General features: G+C 40.7%; 1 protein-coding gene across 1 annotated transcript in view; it reads right to left on the bottom strand.

The window, feature by feature from the left end:
* The window catches only part of LOC311076689 (uncharacterized protein), a 30750-nt gene extending 8069 nt beyond the window's left edge, over nt 1–22681 (bottom strand). Inside the window, exons 1-5 of the mRNA XM_084105071.1 lie at nt 22577–22681; nt 14111–14235; nt 13245–13536; nt 4811–5194; nt 3071–3169 (exon numbers count right to left, since the gene is read on the bottom strand). Of these exons, the coding sequence (XP_083961197.1) occupies nt 3071–3169; nt 4811–5194; nt 13245–13536; nt 14111–14198 (863 nt within the window). The 5' untranslated portion in view covers nt 14199–14235; nt 22577–22681. The remainder of the gene's footprint in view (nt 1–3070; nt 3170–4810; nt 5195–13244; nt 13537–14110; nt 14236–22576) is intronic.
* Between the last annotated feature and the right edge of the window lie 212 nt (nt 22682–22893).

Here is a 22893-nt window from a genome sequence, read left to right as displayed (position 1 = left end):
GTTTGATTTGAGGAATTCAAGAGGCACGGAACCTAGGAATAGCAAAACAATGGCAGAGAAAGAGCAATCAAAAATTCACATTACCGGCATATGCAGTTAGCGAAGGCAAACAAGGCAAAAAAGGAAGACAGTACTAGAAAAGGTAATGAACAAATAGTCTTTGAATAAAACGCGTGTCAGTATCCTCGGACCCTAGTTGCACGACCTCCTCTGCTTCGCCCTCGACCCCGGACCTGTCCTCGAGCTGACGATGCGGTACTTGTCTCTGGAGTGTAGTCCTCATCAGAGTCAACAATGCTTTCATCATGGAAACTCTTACATGCAGAACACCGTATATGTTATGACTCTTACACGAAATTCATCTTCATCACAGTGTAACTGATGGTAATGGAAAAACGTGTATCAATGCAACCTGTTTTTAGCTTTGCCTTATAGATATAACTAGCTCGTTAGCGAATCAAAAAATATATATTTTAAACTTTACCAATATCAATATGCTAGCTTGATAGTGAGTACTAAAATACATCTTATTTGTTTATATTCATAATGATAAAGTTAGATTTTTTTATTACATGTGATTCTGACATGATGTCACTACATGCACTGTGCTCCTTCCTCTCCGCTTGTCTCAGGTAAATAATGCGTCTTCCAGTTCAGCGGTCTGAGTCGCGCGTTCATGTGTTTTGGGGGCGTGGCTTTGGAAGGAGCCCAGAAGGGAGGGGGTGGAGTGAATGGAAATAATGAGCTGTCTTTAAAACAGTCGTGAGAGGTCTACAGACACTCGATTTTTATACTTTCTTTTTCAGAGTACTTACATTTTAATTATGTATTGATATATAAATAAAGTTTAAACAAATTTGGAAAAGAAGTTTTTTAGACAATTCCTACCTACCCTACCTTTAATTCATTTTAATGAAATAAAAGTGTGATGAGGTTCAAGAGTCAGGAAGGAAGAAGACAGGGGTCGGCGTGACTGGGACTCGTACTTTATTAAAATAAAGCAAAACAAACAAAAGTCGTGCACACACCGTGCGAACCGCGACGGCACAAAACAGTTCAAAAATGAGAGCTCGGATCCACCGGTTTTCTTTCTCTGCGTCCAATTTTCTCTTCAGTCTCTCTCTCGTTCCAGCGCGCGGCTTATAAGCGGTCTCTCCACGCGGATCACAGCAATAAGACACAGGTGTTCGTCATTTGCACTTGCGTCCCGCTCGTCTCTTCTCTCTCCCATTACAGACTATGCTGAACCACGCCCCGCTCGCCACAAAAAGCATGTCATTATAAAAATAGAACTTAGCCTCATCCATGAACATGATTTTTCGATTCCCGTCTGACTGATTTACATCCACGGTGGAGTTTAAAACGACAGTTCCCATCATTCCACGCTCCTTCACATCGTCATCAAGCTACGCCGTTGTTGTTGTTTGGAATGTAGCGCCCTCTAGCGGCAAAAAAAATATCTTGCATATTGTACCTTTAAGAATACTTGACTTATAGCCTACTGACAGAAAGGATATTTGGACTATGTACTCAATCTTTTGTTCGCGATATACTTAAAAGTATAATTAAGTATTCTAAGTAGGCTATACTTGGCTTGTAGTTGATTGAGTAGCCTATTAAATACTTTTTTCCCCATAGTAGTCACCAGAGCCATAGAGAGAAAGAGTTGCGACACTCTTTGATGGCTCTGGTGTAATCTTGTAGATTAACTGTTAGACAAGTGCGGGTGCGCATTTAGATTTTCACGCTTTCACTGTGTGATTTAGTCAGTTTATATCATTTAATATAGTTAATCTAATCTAATATCACACAAAGAGTGCAGTTTTTCTCCAGATATTAACATAATAATAAATGTGATTTAATAAATTGATAAATGAAAAGTTTACTTTTAGACATCATATTGCCTGTTTTAACTATTTCGCCAACGAAAATAGTTGAAAACAAAGCTAACGTTATAGCACTGTATTTGCGTCTCTGAGAAACACACGAGGTGTTTCCTTACTGAATTATGAATCAGCTTTTTGAACGAATCAGTTGAATCGCAATGACTCACTCATTAACAATGAATTGCTGCCACCTACTGGCGGTTTTAATTTAAAGTATCTTTTCATGTTTTAAATCATTTTATAGATCAATATTCCACGTTTTATGTTTTAAACAAAACATTATTTATGTCTGAGTAAAAGCATCTAAATACCATTTCAAATGCAGCTTCTATGTTTCCTCCATTGCAAAGATTTTGTTGATACTTATTTAACTTGATTGGTAACAGCCCTATTGTGTCTTATTATTATAATTTAATTTAATTTAATTAAATGTATGAAATTGACACAAAATATGATGCAAGCATATCATTACGTTTAAAAATACATTTATAAAGGTAAAAATGCCAATGAAGGTAAAAATCTATTGAAACTTATTGGAAAAATGATTTATGTCACTGCTGTGAACAAACCCCCACACAGAATATGAAGAATATCAAAAACTAGTTGGCTGTCCACGGCAGTCCTAAACATGCCAAGTTACCAGCAAAATAACACACTCAGCAAAATATTGTCTTTATCGATAAAATCCCTGAAAATATAGAGATAATTTGTCAATTTCGCACACCAGTGAAGAATATTTTGGTCAATTTAGTCAGCTTTTTCAATGAACCAGAGAGAAACTTTGAGAAGGATAATGGCACGGTCTTCATGCATGCTACACTAATAATAGTAGTAAGGCTTTCCTCTTGTGTACACATATCCATAGAAAGTACAATTTTTCCTGTATTATTGTTGTCCCCTTCAAAAATTGCTCTTGAGGAATGTTATGTTAATTGTCCCCCCCAACATTTAGATGAAATTTACGCCCCTGACTACAAGTGACCGATTTTCAAACGGTTTGGTTTGTTATAAACGTCAGAGATGTAGTGACATTGTCACTGCATACATATGAATAATTATAACCATGGACTTCAAGCATTCGGAATTATAGCCACGTTAATAATATTTGTAAGAAACCAAACCGTTTGTAAATCCGTCAAGATTTCAGCGAGATAAGAGTATTTGTATTCGTGCTGATCACTCACCTTACATCAGGGCCCGCCTGAAAGCCTGCCTGTGACAAGATGGCCGCCGGTGATGCCGTTTGACACTCCGCCGTAAGACATCTAGCCTTATATGGATATCTATGGTGAAAAAACTCTATTCAAGCACACTTTTAACAAACCTGATTAAAATTAATAAAACATAATCTCCTTATTTGTTGCATTAGGCTATTATTATTATTCGGTAACTCTGACTACATGTGCTGAAACAAATTTGAAAAAAATATTTCATAAAAACCTTTAATATTGCCAAAGAAGTAAGGTAACACCAGTGACAAAAAAAAAAAAAAAAAAAATGGTACATGAGGTCTTTAAATAAATGCACAAAAAAATATAGAAAATCATTAAGCTGCCATTTATGCGTATTCATTAAGTCAAAGGGTAATCAAATAATGTGGTGTAAGTTTAAATGTTAGAAAAATAAATCAATTTTAAGACATCCGGCCTGCCATACAAAAGTGGACGTTTCTGTAGAATGAACCCTATGTTTCTATTTAGTTATTTATTTATTTATACTTGAAATATAGCCTAACTTTAACTGTTCCATTTTAAAAACATTCCCTTCTAGCTTAATGCATTCTATTTTTTCAACATGTGGGTACGTTCAATTTTATAAAGCAGTATTTTAAAAAGCTGAGAAAAACGCATTTTTTATCAAAGACTACTTCCGGATGGGATTTATGGTGCGTTCAAGTGAACGCACTTGAACGCCACCACAATGTCGTAAATACCAGTGGGGAGCTCGGGATTTTCTCTAAGCTCCGATCTTTACGAGTTGGGGGCGTGTCAGTGATTAACATGGCGGAATACACAATACGTAAAGGTATTTAGCTGTGATATTGTCAGGCTTTTCTATTTACAGCGCAGTTGGCTAATTGCCAACACAGAATATGATAGTATTATAATATAACAATGCGACATGTAACAATGAGTTGGCAGTGGCTTCATAAATTAATTAAAAACATAAAAATACAAAGTACACCTGATGCACATTTCTTTGTTCTTCATTTTCTAGAACAAGAGCTTAAGAACCTTATTGTATTTTTGTGTAATTAATTAAGAGAAAGTACTCCGCCATTTTGCTCCGACGAAAGTGACTTGAACGCACATGTCGTTATAAGCACGACTTCCCACCTCGTACGTACGAACTTCCTAGGAGGACTTGAACGCACCATTAGAACGATGATCAAAACGATCGAATCCATCATCACCCTCAAAGCTTCACAGTAGCCTAGTTTCCTCTTAATGGATTTGACATTTCATTCGGTAACGTTTGGTAGTTTTGATTTATATTATGTTTAATGTTTGATGATTGAGTTTTTTTACATTTCCGTTAGGGTACACTTTTACTTTACCTAATAGTGTCACAGACAGACGCTTATAATTTAAATCTAATTTAACATAATATTTTCGGTTAGGTTAATGATCGGTTAACGAGGGTCGATTTTCGGTCAGAAAAAAACAAAGCAAATGAACATCTTAAGAACATTAAGGTTCTTTTACCATCCTGCAATTTTCGCTGGTTATCAAAGACACACCACGCATATATTTAGCTACCTCTAATGGCAGCATATTGCTATTGACAACTATGGGGAGAAAATTATTTAATAGGCTACTCAATCAACTACAAGCCAAGTATATACGTTATTAACCGGTTAATGGCAATTTCAAATACACGTTTCTGTTCAGAATGATTAAACTAGTTTCTGTTATTTGTCTAACCTTTTCCAGCTCCAGTTGTTTCTCATGCGAAAGACACGGATCTTGTCTGACACTTTTTGGAAGGCCTGCAGGATGTTCTGGAACATTTCTTTCAATGCATGTTTGACCAGATCGTAGACCGCCTCTGCCTTCTTACGTTTATTTTGGTTTTTGTTCTGGTTCAGCCAGTGATCTCGGGCCATTGGGTCCAGATACACCACATGGTCCACCATCTCTCTGGCGATGGAGTTAATCTGCCGACGAGTCTTCTGGATCCCGTATCTATCCTTTTCGTTGGGAGATGTATCGGCCTTTAGGTAAGCCACAAGTTTCATTCGGAGCTGCCTCACATACTCTCCGAACACACATGCATTAAAATCCACATAGAACTCATCCTTATCCGACCTACAGAGATAAAACACACCAAAAACAATATAACAAACGAAAATGTCTAATTATGTCAATCCAAAAAAGAAAATTGAACTGAAGCTGTTTAGGCCTATGCACTGGTTCAGAACTAAGAGTAAATGCTAATAGCCTACCATGAGTCAAAAATATAACATTTAAGACCTTTTTATAGCCTGTTAAACTGTTGAGCAGCTAAAATCGGGTGTCACCAAACTGTCAGTTCATGATTCAATGAGTCAATGGAATGCTAACAGCAGGTGATGGCTTGCTAACCAATGGCGGCCCCCAGGGAAGGTATGCTTTCCGGGTTCTGGATTACCCCCTTGCGTGGTGTAGCCGTGGAAAGAAGCGATCCATGTCAATTTTGCGCAAAACATTCAGTATTGTGTCCTGTTGGACTATGTTATGGTGCGTTCAAGTCATCTCGTATAGATCGTATTTACGAGTTGAACGCACTTGAACGCCACCACATGACCAAAATGTGGTAAATACCAGTGGGGAGCTCGGGATTTTCTCTAAGCTCCGATCTTTACGAGTTGGGGCCGTGTCAGTGATTAACATGGCGGAATACACAATACGTAAGGTATTTAGTTGTGATATTGTCAGGCTTTTCTATTTACAGCGCAGTTAGCTAATCGCCAACACAGCATTTAATAGTATTATAATATAACAATGCAACATGTAACAATGTGTTGGCAGTGGCTTCATAAATTAATTAAAAACATAAAAATACAAAGTACACCTGATGCACATTTCTTTGTTCTTCATTTTCTAGAACAAGAGTTTAAGAACCTGTATTTTTGTGTAATTAATTAAGATAAAGTACTCCGCCATCTTGCTCCGACGAAAGTGACTTGAACGCACATGCCGTTATAAGCACGACTTCCCACCTCGTACGTACGAACTTTCCAGGAGGACTTGAACGCACCATTATGTTATGCACTGTCTGCGAGTGACAGGTTACTGTGCCTTTAAAGGGATAGTTCGTCCAAAAATGATATTAAAGCCATGATTTACTCACCCTCAAGCCGTTCGAGATGCATATGTTAATCTTTTTTCAGACGAACACATTTTCAGTTATTTTAGAAAATGTCTTCGATCTTTCAGTGGTTATAATGTGAAGCTATGGGGTCCACCTCATTCAAGTCCGAAAATGTGCATGCATCCTTCACCAAAGTAATCCATCCGGCTCCAGTGTGATAAACGAAGGCCTTCTGAGGGTAATCCGTGCGGTTTTGTCGTAAAAATATACATATTTAAAACTTTATAAACGAAAATAACTGGCTTCCGGTGGCAGTCGGTGCGCGTTCATGGAGATGGATGCTGGCGTATGACGTAGGACGTAGTGTAGGAAGCGTCGTGACAGTTATTTTCGTTTATAAAGTTTTAAATATGTATATTTTTACGACAAAACCGCACAGATTACCCTCAGAAGGCCTTCGTTTATCCCCCTGGAGCCGGATGGATTACTTTTGTGAAGGATGCATGTACATTTTATGCATATAAAACATGCATAAAATGCGAGATGCGAGACATATGCATCTCGAACGGCTTGAGGGTGAGTAAATCATGGCTTAAATATCATTTTTGGGCGAACTATCCCTTTAAGGCTTACCGCAGTGATTTACGACAAGGGTTGTAAATGTGAGCTTGGTGACACTTCAGTAAAGCAACATGAACAGAGTTACACGGTGTGGTTATTGAATCTTACACAAACATAATAGGCATGTTTGTCAAAAGAAGACAAGCGTCGACATTAGACGTTTCTCAATACCAAAGTTAGGACTTGTCAAGTCCGCCACAGGAGAATTCCCGAGGACGCGAGTCCGTTAATTCTGCAAATGGAACAGTGCGTTCATGAAAGCGTCACTCAACTCGCTCTGCTACTCCGGTTCTTTGTATGTAGCCTACATTTTAGGCAACAATAAAACCAAATGTTATAAAAAACCACTCTGCCTCTTTTCATTTTCATTTAAAAAAACTTAAACATTATAGCCACACAAATGTGTTTCAGACAACGCGCATTGATTATATTCACTGCATAAAGTTAGCCTATTTATAACAAAACGAAATATAAAACACAACACTGCCTCTTTTTGTTTAATTAAAAAAAATGTTAAACTTATTAATATGGTTTAGGCAGTATGTGCATTGTGATCATCTTCACTGTAATAAAATTAAAAATGACAAAACTCAGCCCTGTCTCTTTTTGTTAAATTTCAGTTTTATCAATAATAGTCATTATAAAAGTATAAGTGAAAGGTACAAGAAGCTATACAATAAGAAATAAAGCAAACAATTTAGTCAAACATACAAAAGTCAGTGCTCTAGTCTAACGTTACAATCAGTGGTGTAGTCTAGTTCTCTTTTATAGCTTCACTCAACGCTGCGAAGCTTAAGACGTAGTGGGAACGCCCTCTGGGTGTGCCGATTGTCTGAAGACCATATAGAATCACACCAATTCGTTGGCTGATGGCGCGGGCGCCGCCTCGACGTTCTTATTTCGTCATATTATATTGCCGCGCGCGCCATCTGCTCCTCAGATTTCTCTGCCGTCATAAAGCGGCCATTCTAGCCCTTCATTCTCAGTTTTTCTGGCCCAAATATTCGGATTTTAGCATCAGCATTCTTCATCCGCACTTTAGTGACTGCGAATAGTGGAGCTCAGTTCTCCTTGCGGTGAAGTGCCATGGAGTTTCGTAGTTGCCTGCCGCCATGTGCTCGCTTTATTGCAAGTAAAGACCCTCACAGGTAGTGTGTTAAATATTTGGTTTTTTTGCATGCGCGCGAGGCTGTTCTAGGTTTATCAAAATGTAATTTTTTTGACAATCTACTTCTCAAAACCCTCTGCTCTAGGCTCGCGGTTTTTGAGAAGGAGTCATCTGCCCCCCCTCGTTGTGCTCCTGAGACCGCAGAGGCCTCGCGGGGATCCGCGAGCTGGGGTTCGAATGTAGAGTTCAAGGGTATGGAGTATGAGCAGACGGGCCTCGCCCTTTCTCTCCCTCCCTCTCCCAAGCACACGCACGGCATTCTGCCAGTCAAGTTTTCTCATGATTATTTATGCCCTAAGCTGGAAGCGCGCGACATGGTTTCTTTCGGGCTAGAGGATGTGATTTACACTGCAGCATCCGACTCTGAGGATTTCGGGCCTGTTTTAGTTGATGGCGTTCTCCCGCCTAGCGGCCAGGAAGCGCGGCCTACTGCAGCCTACACGGAGCTTATTGATGTGCTTCCACGAGCTACAGAGAAGATCGCTATTGACTGGCCTGACGAGCCGTGCAAGTCATAGTCGTCTAAACTCGACGAAAGATCGATTTAAAGCAGGGCCAGAGCCCGTCTACGGAGAGCCTGCCCACTCCCTATTAAGCCCTATTGTACCGAATTTTGGTTGTAGTACCACCAGAGTTCCACTGGGGGCGCTCGCCATGAGTGCAAAATGAATGGGAGTCAATGGGGCTAGACGGCTAAATTTGTCTCTTTCACCCGATTGCCGTTGAGAAATCTCAGATCTGATTGTAGGTTTTGCAAGTTCAACATGGGTTATAGGTCGAAAGTTGAATGAACGAGTACTTATGTCATTTTGATTTCTTACAGGTTAAGTTGTTGTTGCCCATAACACGCTAGCATTCTGCTAATGACGTCAGCATTCTGACGTCATTGACATTTTGAAAGACTTTTTAAAGCAAATAAGTGACTCTAAAAAATCTAACACCCAGCAATGTGTAATTTCTTTGCATCTCCTTTCGAATATACCGCCATTGACCTCCATTCATTCTGCACTCGTCCTGTGAGCGCCCTCATATGGAATCAGAGTGGAACTGCAACCAGTTCAGAAGCCGGAAGTGTACTGAGAGTGAAACTTCTCGCCATATTAGACATTCTCTGGCAGGGCTCAGTAGTTTCGGGATTTCTTCGCTGTATTCTCGCTTTTTGCTCGCAGGTTTCTCTCTAGAGCTCCCCCCACAGCTTTGGAATAGATATTTGACAACACTGTTGTAAAAACTCGTTGGCGATTCTCAGACACCAGAGGCTAGTAAATCAACGACATCAAAGCAGATGGGACATTCTTTAAAACGTCTTCTTCATTCGGGTTCAAACAGCATGAGGGAGCGCAATAATGACAGCATTTTAGCAGATTTCTTTTGGCCGTAAAGCAATTGTTTACATCGCGAGACCTGATATCACGCGATACTTCCTGACGCGGCGGCGGCCCGCCGGCCCGCCGGCTCAAACTTGCAAGTGCGGATTTTCCGCTCACGGGCACCAGGGGGGTGCAAAACGACCACCATTCAACCCGAAATAAGTAATATAACCATTCCAATGACTTCGAAGCTGCTCAGTTAAGGTAAAAAAGTTACTTAGATCACCTTTAAGTGGCCCTAATTCTAGGCCAAAGAGGAGAAAGCTGCCCTTTTTCAGTGATCTGCATAATGAGATGACCAGATCCTGGAAACAGCCTTTTTCCACACGTTTGACTAATGCCGCAGCCGCTGACTTCACCAACCTCGTTGGTTCTGTGGAGCAGGGCTATTCCGCCATCCCAGCAGTCAAGGACACGCTGGCTACTCACCTTTCTCCGTCGTCGGCTCCATCGTGGAAATCTCGCCCCCTCCTTCCCTTTTCCATGCACTTGAAGTATACGAATGCACTACTTCCGCCCTTATCGGAAAGTCCTACATGGCAGTTGGTCAGGCAGGCATGGCCCTTCACACTATGGCCATCCTCCAAGCCTACCAAGCGGATGGTCTAAAGGAGATGGACGAGAGCACTGGCCTAACGCCGGAAGCTATCAAGGAGCTTCGTAAGGCCACGGATCTGGCCTTAAAGTGTAAGTTGCAGGTTAAATTTTTCATGAAGATAATGCAATGTGTTTATTAAACATAAAGATAAGAACCGCCCACCATTGTTTTTTATAGCAAAATGCTGATATAATATGAAAAGTTGGCACTTTTAACAGTGGTTTTAAGCACTCCCGCGTCCTTCCACTAGATGGGGCGTGACGTCATAAGAGGAACTCACTAGTAGAGTTACCGTACGCTAGCAGCTATATTCGCCTTACATAACTTCAGAAAAGTTGGTTGTATGTTTTATTTGATAAAAAAAAAAATGGATAAAATAAATCCATTGTAAACATACTCGTGTGTGCTGACTTCAAGGGGACTGTGATCCTGCCTGAAATGAGAATAAGCTATTCGCAAAACAAACGGGTTCAGGCACGTCAGATCAGCCGGTCGCAGGTCGAGCTGTTCCACTAAACTCCGAAACACGTTCACCTCACGGCAGCACATACTCTCCCCTGCTGATTCAATTGGGTGGCATAGCCCACACAAACACAGTGATGGGGACATCGATCTCTCTTTTTCTTTTCTGACAATAAACATCGCTAATTAAATCGTGAGAAATTGATAACGCGTGGATTGAGGAAGGGTATTATATGACGTTTGAGGCGTCGATGAGACTAGCGATTGGTGCCTGTGCAGTGTGTGCATCTCTAACGTTACAGCTATGATTTGGACTGACTTACTGTAAGTATATAATGTCTTCAGTCGTTGTCCCTCCTTGCTATTCTACATGACGGCAATATTTTGAAAATACTTGCTTGTTCCGTTATATTATCCGGGTTAAGTTTGCACCAGGCTAGACTAGCTCTAACGTAGCTAACGTTACTCACCAGGACACCTGGCCAACCCTCCACTAATTCTCCTCACACCAAGCATTAATAACTCTTTGAGTGCAATGGCTCCCCTCTCTCACGCCTTGACCGGTTAAAAATTGTAGGGCTGTGGTCCATAAAGAATTTGATGGTTTTCCGCATCCTCAGACGTTCTCCAAATAGCCATAATACAGTAAGAATCTAGCAGAGTATGGGTTGCGAGTTCCTCTTGTGACGTCATCACCCAGTAACTGAAAAAACATGCTACCTTTGAAGAAACCCCAATAAATGTTATTTTAACGCATTTTAAGACAGAAATAATTAAATATATACATATAGAGCACTTTAATTTACACATTAATTGGCTGTGGTGGTTAACCTGCAACTTACACTTTAAGAGCCACCAAGCACACCGCGGGAGGAAGGAGACGCGTTAAGCTCTCTCCCCTCGCCCCTGATGTGTTTGATACCTGTCGCTTGCATCCTTGGAGACACGTTCAGTTTTCTTCAGGAGCAGGCAGATCTTGCGGTACCGATCCAGGCAGTGGTACCTCCCACTGCGTGTCAGGATGTCAGGTGCTCTCCTTCACTGTCGACCATGCCGCCCCACAGGATTCAGCTCGACACCCTAAGACAGTTATGTCCTCTGCATTGTAACACTCCACTTCCTCTACCACATTTCTTTCAAGTATAGAGGCGTCTGTCAGGGGTATCGCCTTAGATCCTCAGCACAGTTCGGCTCGACTACATGCTTCAGTTCTGTCGCAACCCCCTTTGCTTCAAAGGGGTTTTTCCGACTGTAGTCGACAGCGCCTCAGAGACTTATGTACTACAGCAGGAGATTTCGTCCCTTCTCCTCAAGGGAGCGATAGAAGAGGTTCCTTCAAAGGAAGTCAAGCAAGGCTTCTTCAACCATTACTTCCTGGCCCCGAAGAAGGGCGGCGGTTTGCGACCTATACTAGACCTCCGCCGGCTGAATTTCTTCCTTTACAAAAGGAAATCAAGATGTTGATGCTGAAAGCTATCAGATCTCAAATTTGTGCGGGGGACTGGTTCGTGACAGTAGACCTGAAGGATGCATATTTCCATATTCAGGTTGTACGGCGACACAGGAGGTTCCTCAGATTCGCCTTTGGAGGAAAGGCTTACCAGTACAGGGTCCTTCCCTTTGGTCTCGCTCTAGTGTCGAGGACGTTCACAAAGTGTATGGATGCTGCTCTTGCCCCATTGCTCCAGGGCTTTCGTATACTCAACTACCTGGATGATTGGCTCCTTTTAGCGCTCGCTCCAGGGAATTGGTGATCCACCACAGGGACATTGTCCTTCGTCACTTTCAGTCTCTCGGCTTGAGGTTAAACACAGAGAACCCCAGCTCAACGCACAGTTTTCTCAAGCAAAAGAGTTATTCAAATCAGGCTTCAGCATTTCGAGGAAAATGATTTCCCCATACATAATGTCTCGTTCCCTCCTCTAAGGGAACTACGGTTACGTGAGTAACCAGAGACGTTATGTATCGTATTTAGAAACATAGTTATTTCACTCAATAACCATCTCTCCAGTTACACACAAACAAACACACGTGTATATGTATGTATATAAAACACATACATACGATACAGGCGTACTCTACCAGCCAAAATGTTTTGGATCAGTAAGATTTTTAATGTTTTGAAAAGAAGTCATCTCTTCTGCTCACCAAGGCTGCATTTATTTGATTAAAAACTCATTTTTTTTTATTTATTTTTTTATAATCTGACAATTTAAAATAACTATTTTCTATTTTAATATATTTTAAAATGTAATTTATTCATGTGATCAAAGCTGAATTTTCAGCATCATTACTCCAGTCTTCAGTGTCACATGATCCTTCAGAAATCATTCTAATATGATGATTTGCTGCTCAAGAAACATTTCTCTTTATTATCAACATTGAAAAAAGTTATTTACATTTTTATTTCAGGATTATTTGATGCATAGAAAGAAACATTTTAATGTTACAAAATCTTTCCATTTCAGATAAATGCTGTTCTTTTGAACTTTCTATGCATCAAATAATCCTGAAAAAAATCCTCAAATTTTCTGAATCCAGAAAAATACAGACTTTCTGGATTCAGATGGCAATAAAATCACAGACTAGACCCTCTAAATGATAAAACTCCCTTACAACAACCCCATGAGAAACAATTACCGTCAGTATAGGGCTTTATATGTTTTTGGTCCATGGATGGTGTCAGCGCAACGCATTAGATGTGGCCTGTATGAGCGTGAGAGCTATGACATTTTTTATCATAATTATTGATATTGTTTTATCGTCTAGATACAAAACTTACACACTAAGGTGTCTACACACTGTAGCACTCATCCCACCTGCCACACACACACACACACACTGACCCGAAGATGGCCTTCATTGTGCTTATTGAATCATTTACAGATTGGCTGAGGGGGATCATGAGGTCCTGCACCAGGTTCTCCAGCTGCTCATCGCCCCCCACATCTTCCAGCACGTCCTGCAGTACTTTGCGGTGGAACTTAAGGAGACCTTTGTTGAAGACATGCTGGCCCTGTTCAGCTCGCTCGTAAGAAGCTTTCAGCGTGCCATTAAAGCCAATGGCACGTAGGGCCTCCTGGGCGTTGTTTCTGAGCTGAGACTCGAGCTTAGGATTGGAGGCATCACAACTCGGTCCTGTCAGAAAACACAGCAGTGACATGCAAATGCTCACACAGCAATTTATTAGGTACTGGTTCTGTATTTAAAGTTGCAGTCCATAACGTTTGGTTCTCTAGCGGTTCATAACCAGAACTGCATGTGTCATGTGGAAGAACGTTGTAGCCGGAGCTCCTTCTCTCCGTTTATGTCTATGATGAGTCACGCAGGTACTGGGCTACTCCGCAGTAGTGACAACCTGAACCAGTCTAAAATAGTCTGAGCATAAAACTGCGCTGTACCGTAGTGATTCAGGATAAGACAAAAACACATTTTGGAAAATGGATTCATGATGTACCCGTTCATTATATAAATTTTGTAAATTTTGAACACAAAAAAGTTATGGACTGCAGCTTTAATCTGTGCATAGAAAAAACTATGTTCTATTTCATGGATGGATACTTTGTAGATTGTGAGATGGGAAAATAGTACCTTTAGTTTAGAGCACATTCTCTCACACACACACACACACACACACACACACACAATCATTATATTAGTGTTCCTCACTCTCGGTGTATGTTTGTGAGATTTGTGTATGTACCGTACTTACCACTGGGGCAGTTTGTGTAGTATACAAAAAGCGCGATTATCAAAACGATCGTTCCGCCTCCGCATATCCTCCAACCCTGGCGCGGCATGGTCTCGATCAGATCCTTTTCTGGTCAGCGAGTTTATCTGTATAAAAAAAAAGATTATTTCACCAAATGGACCAAGAAATATGTATTAATAATTTTGACTGAAGAATGCAGCGATAAATCATGATGTTGAAAGCAGGGGCGTTTCTAGAGTTTGATCACTACTGGGGCATAGGCCCCCCAAGAATGTTCCAAAGTATGTATAAATTTGTAGGGGGTCTGGGGTTATGGCCCCCCGGGAAGAATTTTTTCACAAAAACAACACCAAAGCATTAAATTCTGGTAACTTTGGGTTAGATCTTCACGATTCTGAATAAATTGAGAATCACATTTTTTTTTCTTTAAAATAGAGATCATGATTCTACCACAATTCTGAACAGGCAACTAAACAAAATAACATGTAACTTGCTAGAGGTTCTGACAAAATACTAATAGCTGCAGTCTATTTAAATGTTTCTAATTAATGTGAATGTATTATTTTTATAAAATTAGTTTGAATGAATGATTCCTAATTACTTCACTTGTTTTATTAATGGATGAATCAGTGTTCTCTTACATAGGATTACTCGACGCTGCGTAGCGATGATGCAATAAGAACGCTGTAGGGGCGCTGAACCAGTATAGAATCACGACAATTTATTGGCTGATGGTGCGGGCGCCTCCCCAGTGGCACATCACTCACACTTATACAGTGAACGCGCCATCTGCTCCTCAGATTTTTCTTTTTTTTAGAAGAAGCGATTTATCTTGCCCGTAAGCATTCTTCTTACAATGTTTCCTCTTCGTGCTTCAGTGACTGCAGCACAATGGATTTGCGTCGTTGCGTCTCTGACTTTCGCTTCATTGCAAGCGACGACCCACACAGTAAGTGTGTGAAACACTGATTCTCCGGTGGAGTTTCTCCATGATTATTTATGCTCCAGTCCAGAGGCACGTGATGTCATTTCCTTTGGAATGGAGGATATGTTATTCACCGCAGTGTCTGATTCTGAGGATTTCGCTACCGCGGCCGACGCTCTCCCGCCCAGTGGCCAGGAAGCGTTCGAGCGCGTGCGACAGAGAAGCTCAACATCAAGTGGCCTGACGATCCTTTCGACTCTCAATCCTCTAAGCTTGATGTGCATTTGATTTGGCACTTACGCTTCTTGTGTCGTATGGCTGTTTTTAGGTGGACTCTGAGTTCTGCAGCAGACATTTTGCTGTGCACTATGTTTTGGCGCTTCATGCCACCAAGCATTAGTCTGCACGACTAATTACTATTTCTTTTAACTCCGCTTTTGCTTTGAGCTGGAACAAATGAGTGGATGCGTTCACGTATTAAGAATAATTTCCTATGGCAAGCTGTTTTAACACTAATGCCATAGCGGTTGCAGGCTGCAGAGTGAGCAGACGGGTTTTCCTATCTCTTTCTCTACTTTCTGCGCTGCATTAATGCAACTCTTGTTTTGTGTGACTGCTTTAGGTGTGAACTCTGAGGAGTTCTGCAGCAGCCACTTTGCGCTTCATGCTACCAAACATTAGTCTGCCCGACTAATTCAGCTCTACTTTCTGACTGCGTTAATGCAGGCACGTAAATTTGATTTGGCGCTTACGCTTCCAACTCGTTTTGTGTGACTGCTTGTGGTGCAAACTCTGAGGAGTTCTGAGCAGACTTTTTGTCGTGCACTATGTTTTCGGTGCTTCATGCTACCAAACATTAATCTGCCCAAATAAATTTCTATTTCAGCTCTGCTGCTGCTTTAAGCTGGAACAAATGAGTGGATGAGTTCATGAATTTAGATTAATTTCCAATGGCAAGCCGTTTCAACACTAATGCCATAGTGGTTCAGGCTGCAGGGTGAGCAGATGGTTTTTCCTATCTCTCTGTTTTCTCATGCCTGATACCAAGGCAGTTTCTATGAGCTGGCTCTGAGGAGTTCTGCAGCACACATTTATTGTGCAACATAGTGTTTGGCAGTTCATGCTACCAACACTATTTTGCATGACTAATTACTCTTTTCTTGTCAGCCCAACTGGAAATGCATTGAGCTGAACAATTGTGTGAAGGAGTTCATGTATAAGAGTAATTTTTCTTATGGCAAGCTATTTTAGCGCTCACCATCGTCAGCCTCACTTCATGTGATCGGTGCAGCACTTATGCTACCAACACTCATTTTACATGACTGGCTGCATTTACGTACTGCAGTATACATTACCGTGCACTATATGTTTACATGCTTCGCGCTACCAAACAGTTATTTGCATAACTAATAACTCAGTTCTTGTCAGCTCCACTGTTGCATTGAGCTGGAACTTTTGCGTGAATGTGTTTGCGCTTAAGAGTAACTTCCTATGGCAACGTCTAAGTGTGTTTGCCTCTCTCTCAGCTGTTCCGCCGTTTGTTGCGTTAGGACCGATTTTAATCGTTTTCCGCGCCTTAGCTGTCGGAGTCTGAGAAGATAGCCCTATGGCCGTGTGTGCAGGGTCTATGTTGGCATCCAAGCTCCCATCCCTGCGGTTGGCGCTGGCTTGCCCGATCTAGTCATCTGACTGTTTCCTGTTTCAGAGGTTTTTCCCGCCAAATGTCTCGGGGCCTCATACGAGAGGATCAGTTTGTTGTATGGTTACATCATTCAGCTTCTACAGTGATCACCCATTTCGGAAGTTATCACAAAAAAATACCCTGCTTTGCTTCCGATTTAGACTTGCATCACCTAAATATTGTGCTTGGAGTAGGCAAATTCGAGATGCTGATGTTGAAGTCCATCTGTCTCATTACGAACCGGAAATTGGTTTGTGAACATCGATCTAAGGATGCGTACTTCCACATCCAAATCGCCAAGAGACAGGAAGTTCCTCAGGCTCGCTTTTGGGGCAAATCTTGTCAATACTGCGTTCTTGGCTCTGCGGATGTTCTGGCACATTCGTGACTCTAGGGCATCCGTGAACTAAATTACCTAGATGGCTAGTTTGTGTCACAAGGACGTCCTTCTCCACTGGGGAGGATGGAGGTGAATGTAGGCACCCCATGGGGAGTAAATCCGATAATTCAGAAATTGCCGTTCGGCTTACAAGAAAAGTGTCTCACAGTGGGATCTAAGTACAAAGTACAAACTACAGGGTTTCCTTACCATCCTTCAAGTTCCTAGTAGACTTTGTATGTCAGCACGCTAAAATGAGCAACGATCTAAGTTATTTATTACAACTGTACAGCAAGAACCTCGCAAACCAAACAAAGTTAAACAAAGCTGTTTTTCCCAGAGCTGCCATCAAACACAAGACTCAGGTCTCCTCTGATAATTCAATAGCTGCCAGCAAACTTAAAGGTCCCGTTCTTCGTGATCCCATGTTTCAAACTTTAGTTAGTGTGTAATGTTGCTGTTAGAGCATAAATAATATCTGTAAAATTATAAAGCTCAAAGTTCAATGCCAAGCGAGATATTTTATTTAACAGAAGTTGACTACATCGAACGGCCCGTTTGGACTACACCCCTCTACATCCTGCTTTAATGACGTCATTAAAACCGTTTTTTGACTAACCTCCGCCCACAGGAATGCTCCCTCAACTCTACCGAAATTCGTTTATGTACTTGCGCACTTCTAATAACTTACTGTGTTTACTCAGCTCTTATGGTGATTTTCTGAAGTAAAACTGACGCTTCATCTTTTGTGTGATGTACAATAAACTTTATTAAACTCATCAGTATATGTTTGATCATCATTCAGACAGCAGACTTGTAGGTTATGTAAGGAATAATTGACGACAGACCATTGAATTATTAGAAAAATAATGCACACCCGAGGTGGTAATGCGGTCACGACGCGGGTGTGCATTATTTTTCTAATAATTCAACGGCCTGAAGTCAATTATTCCGCTTATACTACAGTTACCACACCTCGAAACATTGTTCAGATTATGTATTTCAAGACGTTTGTAAAGTTTTTGTCATTAAAATGCTCTTGTATGTAGGACTAATTTCTTACGCATCTAATCCCATGCCTCCGTTGCTAATTCCAAAACGTCATTTTATGCCTGGTTCAGATTACACGATTTTTTTGTCTGTTACGATAGTCACTGTGTCAGATTACACGATTTTGACTCCTAAAAATCTTGTTGTGTCGTGGACAAGAAACATGTCAGACTACACGTTGTTTTCCGACCAGTCATCTCTCACTCACACTCTCTCGCGCGCACACACAGTCACACACTCACTCGCGAACACACACTCTCACTCACTCTCCCTCACTCACTCACTCACTCGCGCGCCGTCGTCGTGGAGGACCGTTAAAAAATTAAACATGCTAGTCTTTTTGTCATGATGTCATGAAGCATCGCAGACGCGACGTAGGTTGTCGCCCACTATGACACACTATACGAGATGAAACGATCGAATCTTGCGTCCCGACGCCCGTTGTCGTTTGCGAATCCCCACGACACCCTACGTCAAACGGATCGTGCCAAAATCGGGCTAAAATCGTGTAATCTGAACCAGGCATTAGAGTTAGTAACGGAGGTTTGAGACACTGATAGCAGACTAATGCTGGGGACACACGACTAACTTAGCTGACACAATCTCTGACTGTTTTCATCGACTGCAGCAGATTTTAAACACCGACTTTGAACACAGACTGAACGCGCTGAACACGCGTTTGGGCATGATCAGTCATAAGTATCAAATTACATTCATAACCGGCCTTAAAGTGTGTCCCCGGCTTTATGCAGTTATTAATGCAGTTATTAGAGAGAGATGTTGCAATAATGAGACAGAAAAGCATGTGCGTCATTATTATTTTTTATTTAAATTCAATTCGTTTTAATTAATTCGTTCATTCTTTTTTTCTTTTTTTTTTCTATTATTGACAGATGACAGCACTAGCCAAATAAATGAAACACAAAGCCCTTTTAACAAGTAGGCCTATCAATAATTATTTATTTGTTAAATTATCTGCAATAAAAATCCGTGCTGCAGGACTATCCATTTATTTAGCATATTCAGTTTAATTTTCTATTGATTATATAGGACTATATACTTTATTTATTAAAATTAAACTGCATGTTTCCATTGATTGTGAAGCTAGACATTGAAAATTGCAGATCAAGCGCATGGGGCTAAATGTTTTTTCTTGTTATGAATTGTATCCTATTTTCCGTTATTACAGTTGACTATGCGAAGTGATATGGAACTGTAATGCGGTCAAGACCTGCCTGGAACTACTTTAGCCGTGCGTTTCCCTGAAAATAATGCACACCTTAGAACGTTCGTCAACCAATCAGATTCAAGCATTCAACGGCCCTGTAGTATAATAATACATAATGGATACATACAAGCAGATGACAAATACGTTATAATAACCGTAATTAAACTACTAAACTATACCTGTTTCATCTCTATACAGCACTCTGACTCTGTAGGCATTATTGTCCGACTCGAAATGAACACCGTTACTGAGAGTTTCTGATATTATCATCATTCCGTGAGATGAAATTCTCCTGAGAGACTGTGCGCGAGCTCATGAAGCTCCGCCCCCTGTGTCGTCCAGCAGCAGCTTATTTGCATTTAAAGGGCACACACTAAAACAGCGTGTTTTTCTGAGCCCCCAAAAATGACAATTTAAACATGCTGTAAAAAATTATCTGTTGGGTATTTTGAGCTGAAACTTCACATACACACTCTGGGGACATCAGAGACTTATTTTACATCTTGTGAAAAGGGGCATAATACGGGACCTTTAAAAATAAGGTAAACCTAGCAAAACAGTGCTTTTTACACAATAAGCCTCACCCTCTTTTCAGATGTAGAGGATTAAACCTTTGGAAGAGAGAAAGTTATTGCTCAAACAACAAGGCATATGCTTCAAATGCAACTCAATGAAAGAACTGGATTTAGGTATCTGCTCACTATGCAATGCAGTCTCGTCTTGCTTTGGAATTTGGACACAGACTGCTTCAACTTCTACGTCCAAAAGGAAAGAGGGCCTTAGGCTACACTAGTCATGGACTGCTGTCGGTAATAAACAGTTTGTGCGACTCACAAGGATTTGTGGCCCCAATCACAGTTCAAGTACAACTCAGGGAGCCAGCAGAGAATGCTGCTGGGATGCGTTCTTACCTGTGAACAAACAAAAGTTGTGGGAGGAATGGAGAGATTCATTACAAGAACTGCAACATATACAAGTCCCAAGAAGCTATGGACCCACATTGTTTTCAGCGCCAAGTTCAAGGAGCTCCGTGTTTTTTTCCGACACTTCAGGAAGAGTAATCGCAACAGTTGCTTACCTCAAAACAGTTGACTCAGATGGACCCAAACTGTTTCTGAGACTTATTAATGAGATTAATTACACCTCCTTAACGAAGATTCTGAATAGACTATTCAGGGTTAAACTCAATTAAGAAGGTTTGGTATTCTCTGAATACTAGAGTGTGCTGTTCTCTATAAACATTCTGCATTCATTCTATTAACAAGTTGTAGTAAAGTGACCCCTTCTGTTCAAAGTTGGGTATTGCATAAAATATTGTTTAAGTCCTTATGATGACATCAAAAATATGGGAGTCTAGTTTCTTCTTATACTGTCTATGTCTAGTTTCAGCAGCAGAAGGGAAGAGATAAAGGGTAGTGCAGATAAAGGGCAGAACACTGGCTATTAGCAGGGTTCTTTATTAAGTTCTTTATTATTAATTCATTACAGCCATAATAAAACTTGCTATGCCAGCTTGACACAATAGCTTTGATACATATAGCTATGCCTTTTAGAAGCTAGGAAAACACTTATTAAATTAAATTATATTACTTTACAATGCTTTACACAAACAGTTTAGACAGTTTGACCAAAAAAATATGATCTTTCAAAAAACTTTTTTAACTTGGAATGTTAAAAGGAATGGTGACATGTGGCTGCTTTCTTCCAGGAAGGAAGATTGGCTAACTGAGCATATTTAATATGAATATCATCTCTAGCTCAGTGGTTCAACCAGGGTGGCCTCAGTGATCCTCCAGGGGGGCTGTGAGATAACTTAAAATTCATTTAAATATATTAATATAATTAATTAATTTCATTAAAAAAAATAACAAAACACCACCTCTCTTGTATGTAGGCTATTGTGTGATTGTTTCGGAGCAGCCCAAGCCGTTTCTCATAGCTGTGTGAAATACAGACTGAACGGCGGCTCAAAACTCAGAACATAGCATGAACATAGCATACGCAAACTACATCTATAAGTTGGTTAAAGAAAACCAGTGTCGCTAATAAAATTTTCATGGATGATGATTGTAGGCTAATTAAGGTAAAGACGATTACAGTGACATACAGGAGTCGTAGGCTACATTATGCGCAAGTCCATTATTATTGATGCGCAAACAGTGTATGTGCGCTCTCGCTCACTGATCGCTACATCACATTTCTGCATGAACAAAGTTCAATATATTCGCATAATTGTCCAAATTTTAGAGGACAATTACTCGAGTCGCCCCCTGTCGTTTCAAAGAATAGTACAACGGCGAGCGCGTCAAGTGTAAACGCCTCATCCACTTGTCCGTGCGACACTTCTGTCGCGCCGCGCTCCACTATATTCCTATGGGTGACGTCAAGCGACTTTGTCGCACCCGCAAAGCATTCCGGGAAGGCGGCGCTTCATTTGAAAAAATGCTGCGCGTCAAAAAGCTGGCCGATGCCCATCTTTATGCAAATGAAGTCCGTTAAACGCGACGCGTTTATCCAATAGAAGTAGAGCATATGGAGACGGAGGGAAGTCTCTCGCAGGTCCTCTGTTCTAATACGCTACATTTCCCGCTCGGTCAAAACCACGGCCATAGCGGTTAACGCCCATCAACGTACCAAAGTGGGGAGGCGTCGCGACAGTGTTGCCAGATGTACGATAATTATCGTATTTGTACGATAATTTTGACCTCTGTACGATGTACGATCAATAATGGGAAAAATCCTATAATGTACGATAATTTCAGAACTGTGTGACTCTTCAAATGATGGTCGTTGTAATCATAGGGTTTCTCATTGATCTAGCTGTTGATTCTACGTCTACCGGGATAAGAACGTATAGAGGGGAGCGAGAGACCTTGCGTGTGTGTGCTACTGTGCCTCACGAAGCGATTGTAAGGACCCAACCAATCAATTGTAAGAATTTGCAATTGTTCCATTTTAATTTTAAAACCGTGCGTCAATCAAGATTCAAGAGAAAAATTAAATAATAGACTATAATCACGTTTTGAGAAAGAAAACAACATAAAATTAAAACTTTAATAAGAACAAAGGTTTGTTGCTCACAACAATTAACAGTTACATTAATTACTGAAGGTATATAGCCTACTGATTAAAAAATCACTTAGGCTACTACTTTATAAAAATTCACATAGTAGCACAGTTAACACAGTTAAGCTGATAGTTACCTGTTCCCAGCTAGTGTCTGACAGTGCTTTCCAGGAGGATCGAGGACTCGTCAGTATCTGATCTGGGCAGAGCAGAAATTATAAGTCCATCTCTTGAGTCTTTCGTTCTTACTGTCAGTCTTCCTGTTTCATGTACAGAACTTTTTTCTTTTTTTTTTACTTTTCAGCACTTTTTTTTACAAAAAAAAAAAACAAAAAAAAACAGCAACATACAAAACTCTCGTAGGGGAAAGAGAATATACATGCGTATATACAAATGTTGTCAAAATACAAAAAAAATATCAGCTAAGCAGAAAACAAACAAACCAAAGAGTGGG

Source organism: Abramis brama (assembly GCF_963993115.1).
Source record: "Abramis brama genome assembly, chromosome: 25".
NCBI classification, from domain to species: Eukaryota; Metazoa; Chordata; class Actinopteri; order Cypriniformes; family Leuciscidae; genus Abramis; species Abramis brama.
The sequence above is the reverse complement of the archived record's forward strand: the minus strand, read 5'-3'. Positions and strand labels throughout refer to the sequence as shown.